At 39.7% G+C, this 24,612-nt stretch overlaps 1 protein-coding gene across 2 annotated transcripts in view; it reads right to left on the bottom strand.

Moving 5' to 3' along the window:
* The window catches only part of Ctnna3 (catenin alpha 3), a 1,666,920-nt gene that overhangs the window by 1,316,282 nt on the left and 326,026 nt on the right, over window positions 1–24,612 (bottom strand). For both annotated transcript variants that reach the window (XM_060369423.1, XM_060369422.1), the window contains exon 6: window positions 11,334–11,597. In XM_060369423.1, the coding sequence (XP_060225406.1) occupies window positions 11,334–11,597 (264 nt within the window). The remainder of the gene's footprint in view (window positions 1–11,333; window positions 11,598–24,612) is intronic.

Below are 24,612 nucleotides of genomic sequence, written 5' to 3' on the forward strand. Positions count from 1 at the left end.
GCCAGAACCTGGAAACAACCATAGGTCCCTCAGTTGAGGAATGGATACAGAAATTGTGGTACTTTTTACACAATGGAATACTACTCAGCAATTAAAAACAATAAAATCATGAAATTTGCAGGCAAATGGTGGGATCTAGAAAAGTTCATCCTGAGTGAGGTATCCCAGAAGCAGAAAGACACACATGGTATATACTCACCTATAAGTAGATACTAGACCTATAAGATAGGATAAACATACTAAAATCTATATACCTAAAGAAGCTAAACAAGAAGGAAGACCCTGGGTAAGATGATCAATCCTCACTTAGAAACACAAATGGGATGGACATTGGAAGTAGGAGAAAACAAGTAATAGGACAGGAGCCTACCAAGGAGGGTCTCTGAAAGACTCAACCTAGCAATGTAACAAAGCAGGTGTTGAGACTCATTATTAATCCTTGGGCAGAGTACAGGAAATCATATGAAAGAAGGGGGAGTTAGTAAGATCTGGAGAGAACAGGAGCTCCACAAGGACCAAATATATTTGGGCACAGGGGTCTTTTCTGTGAATGATTCTGAAACCAAAGACCATGCATGGATATAACCTAGAACCCCTGCTCGGATGGAGCCCACAGTAGCTCAGTATCCAAGTGGGTACCCTAGTAAGGGGAACAGGGACTGTCTATGAAATGAACTCAGTAGCTGCCTCTTTGACCTCCCTACCCCCGAAGGGAGGAGCAGCCTTGCAAGACTACAGAGGAGGACATTGCAGCCAGTCCTGAAGGGACCTGATAAGCTAAGGTCAGATGGAAGGGAAGGAGGACCTCCCCTATCAGTGGACTTAGAGAGGGACAGGGAGGAGATAAAGAAGGGAGGGTAGAATTGCGAGGGAGTGACGGAGGGGGATACAGCTGGAATACAAAGTAAATAAACTGTAATTAATATTTAAAAAACTAAGTAGATCCAAGATGGCAGCACTGGAAGGACACTGTGTCTGTGGAGCAGGACAGCAGTGTTGGCACAGCGACCAGAAGGCTGAACTCTGGGTCCTAAAACACCAGGGATTGTGATTCCCAGGTGAGAGGAAATCCCACAGTGTGAGAATCAATCAGGACTGACCTCAGGTCACACAGGCAATCCCTGGAAAAGGTCCTGGGGACCTGCGGGCCGCCAGCCCAGAGCAGGACACACAGCTGCTGGCCCAGAGTGGTGCCCTAGGTCACCATCCCAAACCGGGGCACACAATCTCCAGCCCAGAGCAGGGTGTACAACCTCCCCGGCCCAGAGCAAGACTCTCAGACTCTGGCCCAGAGTAGGGCCTTCAGCTGTTGGCCCAGAGCAGAGCACTCAGCTGCCAGCCCAGAGACCTGCTGCACACCTGATTCCCCATCCCAGGCAAAACTGTGGGCCCCAGGGTACCAAAGACTGAGTTTGCCTGTCAGGAAAAAAAAAAACCCACAGCTAGGCAATCAGGCCTTCAAGAGGGCTGTGCCTGGAAAACACTGTAACAACAGCAGCAGCTGACTAAATCCAGAGTGAGAAACCCAGCAGGAGGGCAGCTGTATCTAGTACTTATATGGTGAGAGGAGAGCCCCCTGCCTAACAAAGACCATAGTTACCACTCAGGTCTGTAGGCCTGAGGTGAGCTGTGGGCAATTCCTGAGAAACACAGGCCATTCAGTGACCATACCCAAAAAGTAGAGGAGGCTTCCTTTAGGAAAAATCATCTTCCTGCCAAGGAGATTTTCCCCAAGCCAGGATTCCAGGAAGCACCAGAAACTAACAGCCGACACCTAAAATAGCCCAATGGGTAAAGGCCAGCATAAAAGCTCAACCAACAAAAGGCAGAGCAATATGGCATCTCCAGAACCTAGTCATCCAGGGGCAAGCAGCTATGGACACCCCAGCATAATTGAAATTCAAGAAGATGACCTTACATCTTTGTTCATTAAGAGGATAATAGAGGAAACAAAAAAATATGTAAAGAATTAGAAGAAGATAAAAGTCAAACAGATTATGACCATCCATAAAGAAATGGAGGAAGTTAAAAACAAACAGATTATGGCCATTCGTGAAGAAATACAGCAAGATGCAGCCAAACAGTTTTTGGCCTTCAGAGAATAAATAATTAAATCACTGAAAGAAATAAAAGGAACACAAGAATGTTCAAACAAACAGCTGAAGAACTAAAGGAAAAACAGGAAAATACAATCAGACAGGTGAAGAAAATCAACAAAACAACTCAAGAATTGAAGATAGAATTGGAAAAATTAAAGAAGACACAAAGGAAGGAAATCAAGGAGAGGAAGAATTTAGGGAAGAAAACTAACTACAGAGGTAAGCATAACCAACAGACTACAAGATATGGAAGAAAGAATCTCAGGTGTGGAAGATACAATAGAAGAAATCGATGTATCCGTCAAAGAAAATATTAAGTCCAAAAAATTCCTGACACAGACCATCCAAAATATCCAAGACAATATAAAAAAACAAAACCTAAGAATAATAGGAATAGAGAAAAAAGAAGGTTCCCTCCTTCAAAGCCCAGAAAATATTTTCAGCAAAATCATAGAAGAAAATTTCCCCAACTTAAAGGAGAGGCTTATAAGAATACAAGAGGTCTACAGAACACCAAATAAATTAGACCAGAAAAGAAAATTCTCCTGTCACATAATAATCAAAACAGTAAGTATATAAAATAAAGAAAAGATACTAAAAGCTGCAAGGGAAAAAGGCCAAGTAACAAGCAAACCCATTAGAATCACACCTGATATTTCAACAGAGACTATGAAAGCCAGAAGGGCCTGGACAGATATCATGCAGACCCTAAGAGAACACAGATGTCAGCCCAAACTAATATATGCAACAAAACTCTCAGTCATCATAGGTGGAGAAAGCAAGATCTTCAATGACAAAAACAAATTTCAACAATACCTACCAACAAATCCAGTGATACGAGAAGGAAAAATACAACCCAGGAAAACTAACTACATTCAGGAAAACACAGGAAACAAATAACCTCAATACAGCAAAATTAAAAGTAGCCAATCACACAAACACACTACCACAGCCAACATCAATATCAAAGCATCTAACAGCCACTGGTCATTAATCTCCCTTAACATCAACAGACTCAACTCTCCAATAAAAAGACACAGACTAACAGAATGGATGCGTAAACAAGATCCAACAATCCATTGCATACAAAAAAACACACCTAAGTCACAAAGACAGACATTACCTGAGAGTAAAGGCCTGGAAGACGGTTTTCCAAGCAAATAGACCCAAGAAGCAAGCAGGAGTAGCCATTCTAATATCTAATAAAATAGATTTTTAACCAAAATTAATCAAAAGAGATGGGGAAGGTCATTTCATACTCATCAAAGGAAAATTCCACCAAGAAGACATCGCAGTTCTGAACATCTATGCCCCAAAAACAAGGTCACCCACATTTGTAAAAGAAACATTAGTAAAAGTGAAACCACACATATGTCCTCACACATTAATAATGGGAGACTTCAACACCCCACTCTCAACAAAGGACAGGTCAACAAAACAGAAATTAAACAAAGAAACAATGACTCTGACAGAGGTCATGAATAAAATGGACCTAACAGACATCTACATAACCTTTCACCCAAACACAAAAGAATTTACCTTCTTCTCAGCACCTCATGGAACCTTCTCCAAAACAGACCATATAGTTGGTCACAAAGCAGGCCTCAACAGATACAAAAATATTTAAATAATCCCATGTATCCTATCTGACCACCATGGACTAAAGCTGGACCTCAACGACAACAGAAATAGCAAAAACCCTACACATTACATGGAAACTGGACAACTCGCTACTCAATGAGAGCTGGGTCAGAGAAGAAATGAAGAAATTAAAATCTTCCTAGAATTCAATTAAAATGAAAGCACAACATGCCCAAATTTATGGGACACGATGAAAGCAGTGCTAAGAGGAAAGTTCATAGCACTAAGTACCTTCAAGAAGAAATTCGAAACAGCTCATTCAAGCAACTTAATGGCCCAACTGAAAGCCCTAGAAAAAAAGAATCAGACACATGAAAGAGGAGTAGGCAACTGGAAGTAATCAAACTCAGGGCTGAAATCCATAAATTAGAAACAAATAAAAGAATTCAAAGAATCAATGAAACCAAAAGCTAGTTCTTTGAGAAAATCAACAAGATAGACAAACCCTTAGCCAAACTAACTAAAAGGCAGAGAGACACTATCCAAATCAACAAAATCAGAAATGAAAAGGGGGATATAATAACAGACACTGAGGAAATCCAAACAATCATTAGGTTTTACTTCAAAAGCCTATATGCCATAAAATTTGAAAATCTAAATGAAATGGACAATTTTCTCGATCAATTCCACTTACCAAAGCTGAATCAAGACCAAGTAAATCAATTAAATAGTCCTATATCCCCTAAGGAAATAGAAGCAATCCTCAAAAGTCTCCCATTCAAAAAAGCCCAGGGTCAGATGGTTTCAGCACAGAATTCTACCAGACCTTCAAAGAAGAGCTTACACCAATACTCTTCAAACTATTCCACAAAATAGAAACAGAAAGAACACTACCAAACTCATTCTATGAAGCCATAGTCACCTTGGCAACTAAACCTCACAAAGACCCAACAAAGAAAGAGAATTTCAGGGCAATCTCCCTTATGAACATTGATGCAAGAAATACTCAATAAAATACTTGCAAACCGAATACAAGAACACATCAAAGATATCATCCACTATGACCGAGTAGGCTTCATCCCAGGTATGCAGGGGTGGTTCAATATATGGAAATCCATCAATGTGATCCACCATATTAACAAACTGAAAGAAAAAACCCACATGATAATCTCCTTAGATGCTGAAAAAGCATTTGACAAAATCCAACATCCATTCATGTTTAAAGTATTGGAGAGATCAGTGATACAGGCACATATCTAAACATAGTAAAGGCAATATACAGCAAGCCTATAGCCAACATCAGACTCAATGGAGAGAAACTTAACCCACTCCCACTGAAATCAGGGACAAGGCAAGACTGCCCACTCTCTCCATATCTATTCAACATAGTACTGGAAGTCCTAGCTAGAGCAATAAGACAAAGGAGATCAAGGGGATAAAAATTGGAAAGGAAGAGGTCAAATTATCACTATTTGCAGAAGATAGGATAATATACCTGACTGACCCCAAAATTTCTACCAGAGAGCTCCTACAGCTGATAAACACCTTCAGCAAAATGGCTGGATACAAAATTAACTCAAAAAAATCAGTAGCCCTCCTGTATACAAAAGACAAAAGGGCTGAGAAAGAAATTAGGAAAACAACACCCTTCACAATAGCCACTATTAACATAAAGTACCTTGGTGTGACCCTAACCAAGAAAGTCAAAGACTTGTATGAAAAAAATTTCCTGTCTCTAAAGAAAGAAATAGAAGAAGATATCAGAAGATGGAAAGATCTCCCATGCTCATGGCTTGGCAGGATTAACATAGTAAAAATGGCCATCTTACCAAAAGCAATCTACAGATTCAATGCAATTCCCATAAAATTACCAACACAATTCTTTACAGACCTTGAGAGAAAAATTCTCACTTCCATATGGAATAACAAGAAACCCAGAATTGCTAAAACAATCCTCTACAATAAAAGATTGTCTGGAAGTATCTCCATCCCTGATCTCAAGCTGTACTAGAGAACAACAATACACTGGCATAGAAACCAACTTGTGGATCAATGGAACCGAACAGAAGACCCAGAAATAAACCTACACACTTATGGACACCTGATCTTTGACAAAGATGCCAAAACCATATAATGGAAAAAAAATAGTATCTTCAACAAATGGTGCTGGTCGAACTGGATGTCTATATGTAGAAAAATGCAAATAGATCCTTACTTAGTACCCTGCACAAAACTAAAGTCCAAGTGGATCAAAGACCTCAACATAAAACCAGACATGCTAAATCTGTTAGAAGAAAAAGTAGAGAAGAAGAACCTGGAACACATTGGCACAGGAGACAACTTCCTGCACAGAATACCAACTGCACAGGCTCTAAGATCAACAATCAATAAATGGGACCTCAAGAAATTGAAAAGCTTCTGTAGAGGAAAGGACACTGTTGTCAGAACAAAAGAGTGCCTACAGATTAGGAGAAGATCTTCACCAACCCTGTATCTGACAGAGGACTAATGTCCAATATATATAAAGAACTAAAGAAGTTAAACAGCAACATATCAAGTAATCCAATTTAAAAATGGGGTACAGAGCTAAACAGAGAACTCTCAATAGAGGAATATTGAATGGCTGAAAAACACTTAAAGAAATGTTCAACGTCCTTAGTAATCAGGGAAATGCAAATCAAAACGACCCTCAGATTTCACCTCACACCCATCACGATGGCTAAGATCAAAACCTCAAGTGACAACACATGCTGGAGAGGTTATGGAGAAAGGGGAACCCTACTCCACTGCTGGTGGGAATGTAAACTTGTACAACCACTCTGGAAATCAATCTGGTGCTTTCTCAGACAATTAACACTTCCCTCAAGATCCAGCTATACCACTCCTAGGCATATATCCAAAAGATGTTCAAGTATACAACCAGGACATCTGCTCAACCATCTTCTTAGCAGCTTTATTTGTAATAAAGCAGAAGCTGGAAACAGCCCAGATGCCCCTCAACTGAGGAATGGATACAGAAATTGTGGTACATCTACACAATGGAGAATTACTCTGCAATGAAAACAAGGAAACCATGAAATTTGCAGGTAAACAGTGGGAACTGGAAAAGATCATCCTGAGTGAGGTATCCCAGAACAGACACACAGGGTATATACTCATTCATCGTGGATAATTAGACATATAATCTAGATAAACCTACTAAAACCTAAAGAAACTAATCAAGAAGGAGGACTCTGGCTAAAATACTCAATCCCTATTCAGAAAGGCAAAGAGGATGGATATCAGAAGAAGGAGAAAACAGGGAACAGGACAGAAGCCTGCCACAGAGGACCTCTGAAAGGCTCTACTCTGCAGTATTCAAAGCAGATGCTGAGACTTATGGCCAAACTTTGGGCAGAGTGCAAGGGATCATATGAAGGAAATGGGAAACAGTAAGATCTGGAGAGGACAGATGCTCCACAAGGAGAGTAACAGAACCAAAATATCTGGGTCCAGGAGTCTTTTCTGAGACTGATACTCCAACCAAGGACCATGCATGGAGATATCCTAGAACCCTTGCACAGATATTGCCCATGACAGTTCAGTGTCCAAGTGGGTTTCATAGCAATGGGAACAGGGACTGTCTCTGACAGGAACTGATTAGACTGCTCTTGGACCACCTCCCCTGACAGGGGAACAGCCTTGTCAAGCCACAGAGGAAGACAATGTAGCCAGTCCTGATGAGACCTGATAGACTAGGATCAGAAGGAAGAGAGGAGGACCTCCCCTATCAGTGGACTTGGGGAGGGGCATTCATGGAGAAGAGGGAGGAATGGTGGAGGGGAGGAGGGAGGGAAGGGAGATACAACGTGAATAAAGTGTAATTAATAAAAATTAAAATAAAAATATTTTTAAAAATAAATATAAAAAAATAAAAATTTAATTTAAAAAGAAATTAGGGAAATAACACCCTTCACAATAGCCACAAATAACATAACATATCTTGGTATAACTCTAATAAAGCAAGTGAAAGACCTGTATGACAAGAACTTCAAGTCTCTGAAAAAAAAAAAAAGAAATTGAAGAGGAGATATCAGAAGATGGAAAGATCTCACATGCTCATGGGTTGATATGATTAACAAAGTAAAAATGGCAATCCTGCCAAAAGCAATCTATAGATTCAATGCAATTCCCATCAAAATACCAACACAATTCTTTATAGTCCTTGAAAGAACAATTCTCAACTTCAAATGAAAAAACAAAGAACCCAGAATTGCTAAAACAATCCTCTACAATAAAAGATCATCTGGAGGTATCTCCTTCCCTGATCTCAAGCTGTACTATAGAGCAACAGTAATAGAAATTGCATGGTGGGGAAGACTGAGAAAGCTGGGAGACCACTCCTGGGCATATATCCAAAGGATGCTCAACCATACAACAAGGACGTTCACTCAACTATGCTTATAGCAGCTTTATTTGTAATAGCCAGAATCTGGAAACAACCTAGATGTCCCTCAACTGAGGAATGGATATAGAAATTGTGGTACATTTACACAATGGAATACTACTCAGCTATTAAAAACAAGGAAATCATGAAATTTGCAAGCAAATGGTGGGATCTAGAAAAGATCATCCTGAGTGAGGTATCCCAGAAGCAGAGAAAGTATATATGTATATATATATATATATATACTCACTTGTAAGTGTATATTAGCCATATTTCTCAACAGAGGAATTTTGAATGCCTGAAAAGCCCTTAAAGAAATGCTCAATGTCCTTAGTCATCAGAAAAACACAAATTAAAATGACTCTGAGATTCCAATCTTACACACCAGTCAGAATGGCAGGTGTGAGTGATAGCACATGCTGGTAAGAATGTGGAGAAAGGGGAGTGTAAACTTGTACAACCATTTTGGAAATTAATCTGTTGCTTTCTCAGAAAATTGGGAATAGATCTACCTCAAGACCCAGCTAATCTACCACTCCTGGGGATATATGCAAAAGATCCTCTACCATACAACAAGGACATTTGCTCAGCTATGTTCATAGCAACTTTCTTCATAATAACCAGAATCTAGAAACAACCAGATGTCCCTCATCTGAATGGATAAAGAAAATGTGGCACATTTATACAATGGAATACTACTCAGCTATTACAAACAAAAAAATCATGAAATTTGCAGGCAAATGACTGATACTAGAAAAGATCATCCTGAGTGAGATAACCCAGACCCAGTAGACACACATGATATATAGTCACTTATATGCAGATATTAGCCATATAGTATAGGCTAGCCATCCTACAATTCACAGATCCAAAGAAGCTAAGTAAAAAGGAGGGCCCAAGGAAGGATGCTAGAATATCTCTCAGAAGGGGAAATAGAATAGAAAGAGAAAGTGGTTGAAGAGAGGGAACAGAATTGGAGAGGGAGTGCAGAGGGAAATGAGGGTAGGAATCAGATGTGGGGAAAGCAGGGACAAGAGGACAGAGAGCTTGCAGAGAGAAGAGAAACCATGGGCAGGGGCATCTCTAAGACAAGCTGAAGATTTATGACAGGATAGGCTCCTGGGAGAATACGGGGGGTGACTCTAGCTGAGACTCCTAGTAGTGGGGGTCATGGAGACTAATCAGACAGGACTCCTAATGGGGAGAGAGAAATACCAACCCATACAAAAAAATTTGACCCAAAATTTACCCTGACTACAAGATGTGCAGGGGGTCAATAGAGCAGAGATTAAGGGAATGTCCAACCAATGCCTGGCCAGACCTGAAACCCACCCCGTGGGAAAGTGCCAATCCGGGACACTATTAATGACAGCCGATATGCTTGAAGACAGGAGACTAGCATAACTGTTCTCTGAGAGGTTCCACCCAGCAGCATATCAAAACAGATGGTGAGACCCACAGCAAACATTAGGCAGAGCATGAGGACCCTTGTGGAAGAGTTGGGGGAAAGGACAGAAAGACCCAGAGGGGAGAGAAGCTCTATAAGAACAACAACAGAGCCAACTAACCTGGGCCCTTGGGGTCTTGAAGAGACTGAAGTACCAAGCAAGAACTGGGCATGGAGTGGACCTAGGACCCCAACACATACCTGATGGGTAGCTTGGTCTTCATGTGGGTCTCCTAGTAAGGGGAATGTGAGCTGTCTCTGACATGTACTCTGTTGCTTGCTTTTTATCACTCCCCCTTGATGAGGCTGCCTGGCCAGCCCACTGGGGAAGAGAATGTGTTCAGCCCTGATGCGACTTGATGTGCTGGGGTAGGTTAAGGAGTTCCCCTTTTCTGAGGGGTAGGGGAAGAGAGTGGAAAGAAAGAGAGAGGGAGGGACCTGGAGGAGAGGAAAGAATGGGCTATAATAGCAATGTAAAGTGGATAAATATTTTTTTTAATTTTTTTAAAATTAACTATCTGCACAATACAAGATATATGATAACTACCTCCCCATTCTAAGTAAAAATTAGTATCCAACTGTGGACAAGTCTATAGTCAAATACACAGATCAAACCTCCTGACACACGAGTTCATGATCCTCACCAAGAAGGTGACCTACATTCAGCAACGGAAAGACCTGTACATCTCAGCCTGGTAAAAGGCACTCTGAAAACCAAGGCTAAATACCAAATGTTGGTTGGCCCAAGCTTTGTAGGTATGTCTCCCAGGCAGACTTCATCCCATTTCTTCGCCTCCCATACCTTAATTCCTAATAGCACTTCAGATCATGAACTCCACTCTGTGTTGGTAGAGGACTCAGCGTGCAACACCAGCTATGATGTCTTCCTTTTGCTCACATGGCCCACCTCCACCCTATCATTATCTAGATGATCCCTACTTACAAAATTGAGCCTTCTTGCTGCCAGTACGACCAGATGAGATGGAGTAGGGTGATGTATGTGAGGTATAAGAGGATCTCGGATCCCTGCAGTAGCCTCCCACCTGGCTCCCAGCTTCTTACCTTGTTTGCATTTAGTCTGTGTTCATGTGACGCTAACATCATTCCTTTACGATGTAGGACTCAGTGTGTTAAAGCCTTGCAAAGAGTCCCAGCTGTTCAGAGGAAGAGCCTGCACAGCCTATCGCCAGGTCCCATTGGTTCTTTACTTGGGCTGGGAACTTCCCCCCCTGTTGGCTTCACCCAGGTTCCTGGCTTCTATGTTGTCACAAACACAGGGAAAGTAGCTTTGAGCCTATGTTCTAGATCTCCATCTGATCCTGACTTAAACTCCTCAGATCTTTGACACCTCACCCCTTTATAATAGGCTACCTATTCAGTTATTTATAATCATTAGTGTGCTTTTTTTCCTACACACTCTTGCTGAAATATAAACCCTTGTCAACCACAGTGACCAGATATATTTCCCAAGTACATAGCACAATGCTGGTAATAAATATTGCATAGGAAATAAATCCTACACTTTAGAAGCTGCTCTATGTAAAATAAAGTCTTCACCTGAATCTCCCGCAATTCCAGTTTAAAGGCTTCTTTGGCAAAGGAATGCTAAGTGTGCTGATAGAAAATCTTGCTGTTAATAAATTCATTGGAAGACCCAAGATGGTCATTGAGACTAATTAGAGTATGATAAAATAAAAAGTTCTCTAAACTTCAGTGTATGAACTGAACGTCTGCTCATTTGTGCTGAGACATAAAGTCACATTTTGGCTCCCTCCCTTACCTCCAGCTCATCAAGAGCACTTCCGAGGGTTGCTGCCTGAGGTTCCAAAGGTGCTGGCACATTCTGGATGCCTTGGGAAGCATTTGAAATTACATCAAGAGCATTCTGGATCTCTTCACAGACAGTGTCCTTACTGGCTTTGAGCGAAGCAACATCGGAATGTTCCAAACAAGCTGAACAAATTGAATGCAATAGTGGGGAGTTCTCCTTCAAGGTAGCACGGGCCCCTGCAATTTCATCCCTCTGGCTTGGAGACTTTAAGTCCTGAGGAGAGAAATTAAAAAAGCACACTCTTACTATTGGTCATAGAAAAGACATAGTTCCTGGATGCTCTTTTGGGGAAAGCGGTACAGCATAAATCAAAAGACAGTAGGGACTCAGTGGGGACAGTAAGCACTCAGGCAGAGTCAGTCAAGGACATTGGGAGTCCTTGACTCCCTTCACATTCTGAAGTTCTACAGTAAGGAAACAGGAGGTAGTTCATAGGTAAAGGCCACAATGGTGGAGAGGTAGCCCCGGCCAGCTATATACATTATCTTAGTTTTGATTCCTGTTGCCAAAATAAAATACTCTTGACGAAAGCAATGGGAAAAAAAAAAATGGTTCATTGGGCTCAAAATTTCAGGTTTCTGTCCATCATCGCAGGGAAGCCAAGGCAAGAGAAACGTGGTCAGGAGCAGACAGCACTGAACTACGCATGCCAGTATTCAGCTCACTCCCCCAACTCTTGGAGAACTCTTCTCTCTGGGGAATGGTGACACTCACAGGGGGTTGGGTTTCTCCACCATAATTAACATAGTCAAGCCAATCCCAGCCTAGACAACCCCTCATTGAGGCTCTCTTCCCAGGTGAGCTGACTGTGCCAAGAGGATAATTAAAACTAATTATCACACCCATATAAGTCATTAAACATGCTGACATTATTAAGTGCGTTATCAGGCAGCATGACTTACTAATATTCTGTTAACTATTTTTCATAGCTATTAATATTTGCATTTAACTTTCCATTAAAACAAACTAAATTAAAAACACTAAATTAACCTTTTCACCATTCTGCTTCCTCTCTTTGATATTTATCCTACAAACAGTTGATAAGTATTTAGCACACACTAGCCTTTGTACTAGAATCCAGGAATAGAGACATGGGCAATTCCACCCGACCCTTGATTTCCTGAAGTTCATGTTAAGAGGCAGGACTCCTATACACAAATAATAAACTAGGCAAACATAGAGACAAGCCAGTTTCAAGCAATGAAAATATGAATGAAGCAAGAAGTAACATAAGAATGGCTGGAGTAAGAAGGGATTTTAGTGTGAACAGTCTGCTAGGATGTTTCTGTGGATATGACAACTTGAAGTAATTCTCCTTGGACAGTATCACAGAGAAGGGAAACCTCTTACATAAATAGTGGCTGGTCAAAACTGCCTAGGACTCCATGGGAAAAAAAAATCTGTCAAGCTCTGTCTTGACCAAGTGATGAAGCCTGACATCATCACACTAATGTCACATGGATATATTATGGCACAAAAAGTGTCACTCTTGGGGTACTCTCTAGAGACCCATAAGCCACATCTAATGACACAAAGTAAGTGAGATCAGCTTGGAAACAAGTCCATGTGATACACGGGTACTGTTCAACAAGACCATTGATGTTTGTAAAATAAGAAACTTCGCTGATAAATTATCATAGACTAGAGCAGAATGCGGACACATGACAATTATATGCAATGTCATTCTCTAGATAAAGGTATTTATGCAAGCCTGGCAAATCAAAATAAAGACCAAAAGACCATCAGTAGTAGTTAACAGAGATACATCAACGTGATACTTTTGTTGAGACAAATATTAAGATAATGGAGAAATCTGGAGAATGGATTACTCTTTTTTTTTTTTCACACACATTGTTACTTCCACAAATTTTCTTTGGGAAAATGGAAAGGAGGCATGTACATTTATACTAGTTCATGCATGTTATGTGCCTTTCTATCACAAAATTCATTAAAACTTGATAAATGTGATTATCTCGTTTTTCTTTTAATGAGAAAGCTGATGTTTCAAAACACTAAGCATTTTTAAGGAAGGTGCAGAACAAAATGGATACATTTTGTCTTTTATGGTTTGTATGAGCCCTTACCATACCAGTGTTACATTCCTTCCTGTTTAGGAAGGATTTTCTTTGTTACACAGGACTAGAGTCTGCGTTTATATATCACAGAACTGTGAAGTACTTCTTTGTGGACTCCCACGGAGCATCATACTTATGGGTGAAGTTTGTCATTACTAGCGCTGTGTTAACTAAGTAGATACTTAGTGCAAGATGGTGAAGAGACTAGTAAAAGAACAGCGATTTAAACTCAGGTCCACTCATTAAAAACATTGAAGGTAATTTTTTTTTTCCGCAGCACCCTGGGACAATGCTGCTGGGATTAATAAATGGCTTCTGTTACTGCATTTTCAGTTCCTTTCCTTCTGAAAACAAAAGCTGTCTGCTACTCCAGGCAGGCTTTGGAGATTAATGTCTTTACAGAGTGTAGGGAGGGGGTTACAGCAACCTTCAACCCACTGCTCACGTTCATTAGTTACCCAAGAAAAGACAGTTTATGACTTTCTTGGTCTCCTCTGATTTTTCCCCCTATGTCTGGTCTGGACTCTAGTTTGGTTCTGACACTAGGACCACAAGATGGGTAAGTTACCCATTCTTTTGGTATCTGCTTTTCCATTTGTGAAAATGGAGGTAATGGTACTTCTGCCAACCGTCTTACAGGATGGTATAAGAAGAGCAGAAACGAAATGTAGCCAGCAGCCACACAACCCTGAGCATGGCAATCTCATCTGAACTCAGAAGCTGCTTGGATATAACAACTGGAATACACATGGAAAGCAGTGAATAATTACAGAAAAATAATGGATCATCCCTTACATTTTATCAAAAATGGTATGCAGTTTTTGTCCTGTGGTGGTCTTGGTGATTTTCATATCCCTGGTTTATAGCAGCACACAACACTGTAAATCACACTGCAGATCATATAAAAATGTAAATCAACTGAAAACATAATGAACAGAAAGGATACACAGCCCCTGTGAGGCATACTCACCAAAGACACTAATGTTCAGAAAGAACCACAGAAGACTCTATGAGACAGCAGAATCCAAATGCACAGTGCGTAAGTTCCTCTAAAGTAGCTTACACATAATTCGTTATTTAGAATGACATTGTCAGTATTTAGGTGGGAAATGGTGTATATAAATTATTACAAAGAAGGTTAAAGTTTAAAAATACCATTTCCTTTGCTTGGTGGTAGATAGGCATATCTTAGTATAAATCCATTAATGCTGTAAGGACTTTGGGATTTTTTTAAAAGTACAAACGTGTTTTGGCTTTTGAACATATGCTTTGTCATCCCTACCTAAGACAATGGCAGAATCCTTAATGAGTACCAGTACCCCAAGGAAGAACAGGATCTGTAAGCATAGCAAAATTAATACAGTATGACAGCGTATAGAAACAGGCAGAGATTTTAGAGAGCATCTGAGAAGAGATGATCATGGCTCACAAAAGATATTGCACATTATAAACTTTATGTGCCAAATATTTTTTGGGATAAATAGCAATCGTTGTTCTAAATTAAAGGCTACTATGAGTGTTGGTAGTTACTTTAATTAATAATACTATGGGTTCAGGTAATGTCTACTTATCCTAATTCCAAACCAGGTCAAAATATATCTTTAATATCAAGGTCAATTAGTGATTTCCCTGGATAGAGAGGTATACAGAATTCAGCTCCTAAAGGACTGACATTTATTTAATATATTTTTAATGTGCCAAAAGAAAAATCACACACAAGGTTTTCAGACTAAGCAGATATTAAATGCTTCCAGCTGATGAAGGAATTCACAAATGAGATTATAAAAGTAAAGAGAACTTGCACATCTACACAAGTGGGTAGAAAAAGCAACATATGAATTACAACCCTGGTAAGGAAAATTAAGTATATGTAGAAATTTTAAAGAATGAATAATATAAAAACAGGGGTCTCTAAGGTATCTGTTAATTTAACCATTCATCCAGCAATTGCTGAACCTGCATTGCACATCAAGCATTATGTTGTTAAGTGCTTAGAATATGAAGAAAAGGTTCTCAGACAAAGTGTAGACAGACAAAAGAATTTGACAGACACTGAGAACTGGAGAGCAGCTAAGCTCTTAGGAACACTTGTTGCTCTTGCAGAGGACCTGGGTTCAGTTCCCAGCACCAACATGGTGTCTCCCAACCTGTAATTCCTGTTCCAGGGGTATCTGATACCCTCTTCTGGCCTCTGTGATTACTGCATGCATGTGATATACATACATGCAGGCAAACACTCATCACATAAAATAAGCTTTTAAAATTGTATAGAAACTAAAATAAAGTTACAGCATAAAAGAAAATCTCCAGTGTAAAGGGGTTAAAGTAAATATTTGAGATAAATTTTGGAGACATAATTGAGAAATAAATTATCATATATTCAAGAACTACAAAATGATACACACACACGTGATGATTTCTGCAATTAAATTCATTAGAACCACTGTTGCCATACCTAATCACCATATATGTGTATGTTGAAGGAATACTTAATATCTGTTATCCTACTGAGTTTTAAATAAGTAACATATTATTAGCAGCTATCATTACCATACTATAATTGGATATATAGAACTTATATAGCTTAAAACTATAATAAGTATCCTTAATTAATTTATTCTCATTTTCTTCATGCAGCCCTAACAAACACTGAAACACTCTTCTAAAATTTAGATTTCTTCTAGAAGACACACAAAAATGAGATCGTTGTGTATTTGCCTTTTTCTTTCTGTGATTATGCCTAGCACAGTGTCCTCTGGGTTCACCGGAGCTGCAAATTCAGAAGGTCAGAGCAGAGTCAGTCTTAAACAGTGAGAAGAAGCTGTTCTGTGAACAGTGCAGAACAAAACAATAAGAAAAAAAAAAGTGCCACAGCCTGAAGCACAGAAAGAGGAGGAGCATGCAAGCTAACGTAGGTGACATTATGAACACAGAAAACCCCGAGCAAAAAGGTAATAAATGCATCTGGGAGACACCTCACACGTTATGCCAAAGAACTCTGAAAGCAACAAGATCACCTGGGTATTTTGAAGAGGTCTTTGACAGCAGCAATTTGAAAGGATTGAAGAGGATAAGCTTGCAAACCAGAGAGGCCAGGCAACAATCCAGTTGCACGTGAGAAACAATGAGTGCCTAATACTGCAAAGGATCACCAGGCTAAAGCAGGCAGGAGCCATGCAATACTTATGAGGTGAAAACGTTAACACTTTGGGAGTAGAAGGTATTCAGCGCTGTCTAGAAAAACGGCTTCCGTAGTAAGTTGTAAACATAGAAATGCGTTCACCAAGATGGAAACATGGTGAAAAGAACGTGCTTGTGAGAAAAGGTGAACTGCATTTTGCAATGTATCAGATACGAGGTGGGAATAAAATGTAAGTGAAATCGCTCTGCAATAGGATGTAAGTTCAGAACGAGGGATCTGTGAGCCGTCAACTCTTCTTTCGGAGTCCACACCATGAGTAAAGGTAGCAGCACCTTCAGCCAGCATCAATGCTGCCTTGATGAAGGGAACCAGGAATCAGACTGTTTCTTGAAGAGGTCAATGAAATTATCTATGTGCTATCACCAAAGGGCAAATGCTGAAAATGTCTAAATTGCCAAAATGGGTATCAGAAAATAGTGAACTTCAAAACATTTTAAACTTTAAGAATTAAAAAAATAAGCAATATCAAAGCATAAAGAACAAGAAATCATACAAAGCTATTTAGAAAGACAAAATGACTTCTATATTGTAGAAACTAAAAATATTTCGGTCCACCTTTTTAAAAAGAGATTTATAGTAGATAATACATCCTAAAAGTACCTAGGAGCTATGAATGAGCTTGGTCACTTTTTAATGGGCTCCTTTACTAAATCTACAAAAGCTAGATTAAGAAAGTAGCTTTTCAAATTTGAATAAAATAAATCGAAATATCTCTTAACATTGCTGTCTCCCTCAGTTCATTATAATCCTCTTGAGTGAAAGTCATTTATTTTGATCCCATTACCTAGCAGCACATGGCATATGAATTTAATACATTTTTGTTGAAGAAAAAAAAATCAGTGAATTAAAAATAAGTCAGAGATGGTGCTGGAGAGATGGCTCAGTGGTAACAAGCACTAGGCACTCTTCTAGAGAATTCCAGTTCAGTTTCCAGCACTCCCATGATACCTCACAACCCTCTGTAACTGCAGTGCTAGAGATCCAATACCTTCTTCTGGCCTCCGCAGGCACCAAACCATATGTACATGAAGGCAAATCATTCATACACATAAAATACAAACAAAAATCAGAGAAAGATACATTTCAAAAGGAGATAGAGAATTCAGGAATTATCATTATTACTATTATTATTATTCCAAGAAATCAAAATTGTGAAAAATACCATTTAACCTAGAGAACTTGGACAAATTTGTAAACAAAAATACCGCAGAAAGTCATGCTTAAATCGCACCTATCTCCACAGAAGATGTTAGTGAAGCCATTGATCGGTACAACTACCTTGGAAAGCTGCCTTATAGACCCACTGGAAGCTGAATAGATGTCCCACTAGGCTATCGTGCCCCTGGGAGATGATGCACACATGTGGAAATATGCTCATATGTTCATCAAAAGACACACAGATGCCCACAACAGCCTGTTCCCAACAGTTCTAAACTGGAGACAAAGGAATGCGAGTCAACAGAATGTGCTACAAAAACCCTCCCCAGGATTATGTGATATTTACTTCTATCTCTATCAAGTTTTGACTCAGACAGCATGAATTTAGTGCAGCAATCAGAATGGTGATTATTCTTAAGGAGTGATCAGTGATTCATCAAAGAAGAAATCTAGCTCTGGTAATTCTGTTTCCCTTTCTAAGCATTGGATACACAAGTGTCTGACAGAAATTTTCACTGAATTACATATTTTTGAGCTGCATGTTTTTCTGAATGTATGCTTATAATTTAGTAATTATAAGTTCATATAAGGGTTTGCAAGATGGTTCAGTGGATAAAGACCTTTGCCAACATGCCCGATGACCTGAATTTGCTAGATGAGAGACAGATTCCCAAATTTCCCTCTGACCTACACACATGTTTGTGCACCAATCCCACATAGTAAATACATAAATGTAATAAAAATTGTAAGTATACTTAAAGTTGAGGGCAACAAGCATGTAAGTGGAGCCAACCAGCAGCCACAACATGATTTCTCTTAGCAAATAGCACTGGCGCAAACCATCTGTGGACCTGCCCTGCTGACTGCACTTCCCATGTTAAGGGGATGGACACAAGAAAACTAGATATGCAGTCCACTTTCTGCCTGGTTAGAGAAATTCTATTTTAAAAAAAAACACAACTGACTGCTTGTAAATAAACACAAAAAGAAAATGTTCCTTTGGGCTGGCCATCAGAAAGGCCAAAGCTGAAGGTTCTTCACAGTGGATGATTCTGTGTGCCCTCAGACAATGCTGCAGTTCAGAGGCTTAGAGAAAACTCCCCGCTAAGCTTCATCCCTGCCCATGTGGAATTCCTCCGCGGACACTCTGCTGGGCAAAGCAGAGCTACATGCAAATTCTCACATTTCCCTTCCTGGCGTTCAAATGAAGCTTCAGAAGCTGATAAAGCCACTCTGGTAATGGGGAGGGAAGGAGCTAAGAAAGAGCAGTGTTTGTTTTCTTGAGATTAGGAAGCCACCTAGCAAGAAAGCCTGTGTACTCTTCGCTGTTTGGATTCTGCGTGTGGTTGGCTTCTCTCCCCTGCCTTCCCTCTGCCAAGACGCCACATGCTGACTACTTCATTGGTCACTGGGCAGCTTCATGTTCTATTGGAAGACAAACAGTGTAAATGCATGCTGATTTAAATGTTTTTCTCCAACATAAATCAGGAGATGGGAATACTTGACCATGACTGACCTGAGGGACAGAAGATATTGAACAAGAACAGATGGCAAAAAAAAAAAAAGAAAGAAAGAAAATTTTCAGAAAAACAGAGTTTCCGGGATTTTATAATCAAAACATCATTAAAGAGCACAGAGAGCCTTCCACTGCCAATCTATTCTATTTTATGTTAATAGGTCAGACTCAGTAAAGAGGAGAATAAAAGAAGTGATCCTATTCAAAAAGGCAAATGGGAAGCCACTGGGGAGTGGTATTAGGCGCTCTTAATGCAGACCTTGGGAAGCTAAAAGACAACACTGTGAACACTAACAACTTCAAAAAATCACCTATGCAAACATCAGCACTTGTTTATTTGCTTGTTTGTTTTGTCCTGAGATGGGTCTCACAGCCTGTTCTCAGATTCAGTACAATTCTCCTGCCTCCATTTCCAGGGAAGTTAATCATCTCTTAAGGTTATATAAAAGTTTATTCTGTTCAACATATTTTCAGAGATTCCTTCTCAATGAATCCTATGGGGAAATGTTTGAGATGTTTGGTTTTTGTTTTTGTTTTTTGCCTACTTATCAAAAAAAAAAGAAATGGCTAATTCTACACAGGTGTGTACAGACCAACACAAAGGAGTGAGAGCAGGCGTCATTAGACCATCAACTCCCTATAGCTCTTAGGGAGCACCCTTTACCCAAACATTCAAATCTTTTCTCCAGGCCAGGCTGGAGATAGGATTCAAGACTGGATCATGTCTCCATACACTTTTTTCCCCAACATTCTTTCTATCTGTTGTCAGTAGCTTTAGCATCTGGTCTGAAAGACTGTCAAAAGACAAAAAAGATTTTTATGTACTGTCCTTCTTCAGTAACAACAGAGAACAGACAAAAGAAAATAATTGTCACACCTATAATGGCTCAGATTACAAACACAGTCCTTAATTGAGCTGGAGAATGAGAGTGATAAGGAAGCCTAAGGATGAGGATAGGAGGTAGAACTGGCCAGGCTGCCCATAGGACAGGGACCTGAAAGCAACACCCTCAGAAATGTCAAGCCAACCCTACTGGCAGCTGTGTCCTTGCAGGGCTCAGAATGCCAAAAAAGGAGTTCTGGTTTCTGGTTTCTTGTTATCTCTTCTAAATGAGCACTCCAGCCTAGAAGCCACGCCTGAGGATGTAGAAAACACTTAAAGCAAGTACCTACACCTCCTGGGTGGGCCAAATAGATTGACCACCTCCCCATGCCTCACCTCCTCCTAATTACCAAAGCTCCCAGACCCAATTGAGTACTCAGGTACTCAATGTTGTACCTGCCCTCTGCCTTCTTTCTGCCCTTTAGGCTGTGACCTACCAACCTATGCCACAGTTCTTTCTAAAACTCACCCTCTGTGGTGCATGGATTTCATAGGAGATAAGAAAGGGCCCAGAGCACTAATTTGGTGGAAGCTTTGTGTGACGATAGCCTTCTGGAACCCTAACTCCTGAATTAAAGCCTGCCTGAGGCACAAATGCAAACCTCCATGAAATTCACAAGCTCCCACTTCTCCCCATTTCACTGAGGCCAAAACTATGGCTTGAAATTGAAGTGTGGTCCATAAAAGGATCCAAAGGACAAAAATGTCAGAGATGGACGAGAGAAAAAGTGAAACTATCTTGAATAGTTCAATCTACTTTTCATAACTTCTCAATCTACTTTTCATAAGAAGCATCCTAAATATAACCTCCTAGTAATGCTTGCCTAATGGTTGCTTTTCCAGGAGAAATTTTGTTTAGCTTTTTAGTTTAAAATCCGACAAGCACAAAACACCTGCTCTGAGGAGGTAAGTTAAAGCTGAGCCTCTGAGTTCTGATGTTTATTCTAAGCAGGGGGCATGAATAGGACAGATGTTAGTGATAGGGAGAGGCAAGGCCCAGGCACACTATAGACTGTCTCCTTACGTTTAGAGGCATTTAAATCCAAATTGGCCAAGCTAAACAAAATCTCTTGGCTTTTGTTCTGAAATATTAGCCCTCATATTTCCCTCAATACTGCAGTCTACTCTGCTTTATATTCATAGCATATACATACTTGACCTTGGGAAAGATTGGAAAAATATATAATACATACACATCCATGGGGCCAGTAAACCTACAATAAGCTAATAAATAAATAAATAAATAAATAAATAAATAGCAGGTGGCACATTTCCAAGTCAGAAAATTCAGACTCATTATAATGGAAATAGCAAGAGCTGACCATAACTACAAGGTCAGAATTCCGATGCAAAAATCCTCCAGTCACAGGCAATTTCAAGTAGAATAATTAACATAACTTCAGCTACAAAATGAGGATAATAATTCTGACTTTCCAGGGTATTGATGATGTTAAATGGTTCAGTGAAAAACATCTTCCTCACATTGCCTTACTTGATCTAGTTCTGTGAACAGGCTCCAGGTCGTATTGCTTCCCTCAATGTTTCTCACTGTCTTCTCAGGCAACGGTGAATATGGGATTTAAATTGACAGGTACTTCCTACCTTACCCAGCTCCAAACGCACAACTAAGATTGTGGATCAAAACAAACACGCCTAAAACAGAAATCATTGGTACTTTTTTTAATATACGTACACACTTTCCCTTGTCTTGTTGAGTCTGAATGGTCCTAATTGTCAGCTGATCCGTATGGAGCCCTGAGAAACAGCCTTTCTTCTCATTACATCATTCTCCACTGTATGCCTGTTTCCTTGTCCTTAGCAGAGCACAAGTTCTGGGGAGGGGGAGAATGAGTGTTTTATTCCTATAAAAACATGTGCTTGTGAACACACGAGAAAAAGACACGTGAAGAGAAAGAACAGATAAGAACACAAGTTTGTTTTTTTTTTTAATCGTACTGATCTTTTCTTTTCCCTGTAATTCCAACAAAGACAACTTTGTAAGATTAAAATCTCATTCGCCAGTTTACAACTCTCCAGTGAATATTATAACGTACGATGAAGAATGAGCTCCCCCTGGCCTTGCTTCTTCCTGTTCCAACACTCAGGGACCCTCCATTCCAGCAGCACAGGCAGTCACATGAGGTTCCAGCAGCACTGCATGAGCTGGGCTCTCATCTTCTCATTCATTCTGGACCTTGCTTGTTTATCCTCTGACCTCTTTTAGATTCTTACATCACATTCTCTGGTGCACAGACCCCATAGTCTTCTTCTACAGCACAACTTAACACATATTATCAAACCGTTGCTTTCTGTTGTGCTGCCATGTTGACACACTATGTTTCTCACTAAATCAGTTCACTGGTCCTAAATACTCAAACACTCCCATGGACTATGATTTGCATAAGAGTAGCTCCAAGTCCTAATGAATTAATAATATCCATCACTACAAGTAAGGAAATGAGAACACTGTGAGAGTTACTGGTAGGAGATGATGATTTACTTAGCCACGAAACAAAATTTCTAATCTTGGAAAAATATAGTTGTTATTACAACTATAAAAAAGGTAAGATCTGCTAAGCATAGAAAGGGATTGTTTTAATTGTGTTCCAAATGGGACTAATGTTTATAATGTTTACAAACTATCCTTGAGAAATGTTCTAGCCAAGGCCTCTTTTCAAAAACTAATGATGACAGCTTCTGGCATGGCATCAGCATCATTCAGACTTTATTGCTGTAAACCTTGGGCAGTGCTAGAAAACACCTACTTCCTAGCATATTCTCCAACAGAAAGCAAGACTTTGAACCCAAGGTAGATAAAGATGCTCCACAATAGGTGTGTTTTTCAAAAGCCAACTTGCTGTCTTTGTGTTAACAACTTAGGTCAACAATCTTGCCATGACTACGTTTCGATAAGCATTTACACAGAGGCACTAGGAGAAAATACTAATTTTCACCTAGATCTGAAGTCTGTTTTCTCCCAGAAATTGTTAGATACTTATATGATGAAGTAAAGAGAACTAGATAAAAACTAACTTGGGAAATATAAAATATAGGAAGCTTATGCCTCTCAGATAAGGGAATATTTCTAAATATGTAGGTAAGAGATGCCTAAGATAACTGAGAGATGAGTCAGCTGGCTCGCTTTCTCAAACACGAGATGTGAAAACCTGAGCTCCTCCCACCCACTATTTCCAAAGTAAATGGCATTTGTTCCAGTTGCTCAAGCCAAAAAAAAAAAAAAAAAAAAGTTTTCATCTTTAAATGTCTCTCTTTTATATGTCATATTCAATCTTGTCAGGGAAAAAAAAAACCTATTTGTTATCCTCATTTTTTCGGAATTTAACCTATTCCTTCTTATTTCAAATGAGCCTATGTTGTTTTGCACTCAATAGCCTATGTGGTGGTTTGAAAGAGATCTATGTCCCTGTGCTCTCCTGCTTTTGAATATTTGGCCCCTACTTGGTGGTGCTGTTAAGGAGGTCTAGGGGGTGTGGCCTGGTTGCAGAAAATGTGCCACTGGGGGGTGGACTTTGAGAGTTTAAAAGTTCAGTGTGCTCTCTCTGTAGACCTTGCCTGCAATTTGAGCCCTCAGCTGCTTCAATTAAAACACCTGCCTATGGCCATGCTTCCCTGCCATAATGATGGACTCTTATCCCTCTGGAACCATAGGTCCCAAATAAACCTTTTGTCTATAAGTTGCCTTGATCATAGTGTTTTATCACTGCAATAATAATAATAATAATAAAGTAACTAATGCATTCTTCATGCTTACTGATTCCTTGGCCCGTAAGCCTCCTAGCTATTTTTCCAAGAATTCAGTCACATCCCAACGTAGGACTTTCCAGTGCTGGCATGTTGTTGTAGATCCATGGCTGGACTCACTCTCTGACTACCCATTATAGTCATTCAGTTCATTCCGTTTGTGCGTGGATAGGTGCACATGCCAGATGCTACTATGGAGGGCAGAAGACACTTGCAGATACGGTCTTTCCTTCCACCGTGTGGATCCCAGGGGCTTCACTCAGCTTTTCTTATGCCCTTTCTTGTTTTATTTTCTTTTTATTATTCGTATTAATATATACTATCATTATTACTTTGGATGTAGTTTTCAATAGAATGGAAGTTTCGTGAAGGTACATGGAAAAAATATTTAACTGTTTAATAAATGGCTAAGAAGTAATATTTATCTACTCAGTAAGTGATTGTTACCATGCAGTTAAAAATTCGGAGTATCTTAATAATGTACAAAATAATGTCCTCTCTTCGGATGACAAAAATGTCAAAGAACACTTAAAGATCAAAGACCTATCAGTGTTATAGAAATTGATGGAGCAGATCCCCTGCTCCATTTGACATTTCACTCTAGAGATTTAAGGAAGTACACCACTGTACCT

Source organism: Meriones unguiculatus, chromosome 16, assembly GCF_030254825.1.
Source record: "Meriones unguiculatus strain TT.TT164.6M chromosome 16, Bangor_MerUng_6.1, whole genome shotgun sequence".
Taxonomy (NCBI): Eukaryota; Metazoa; Chordata; class Mammalia; order Rodentia; family Muridae; genus Meriones; species Meriones unguiculatus.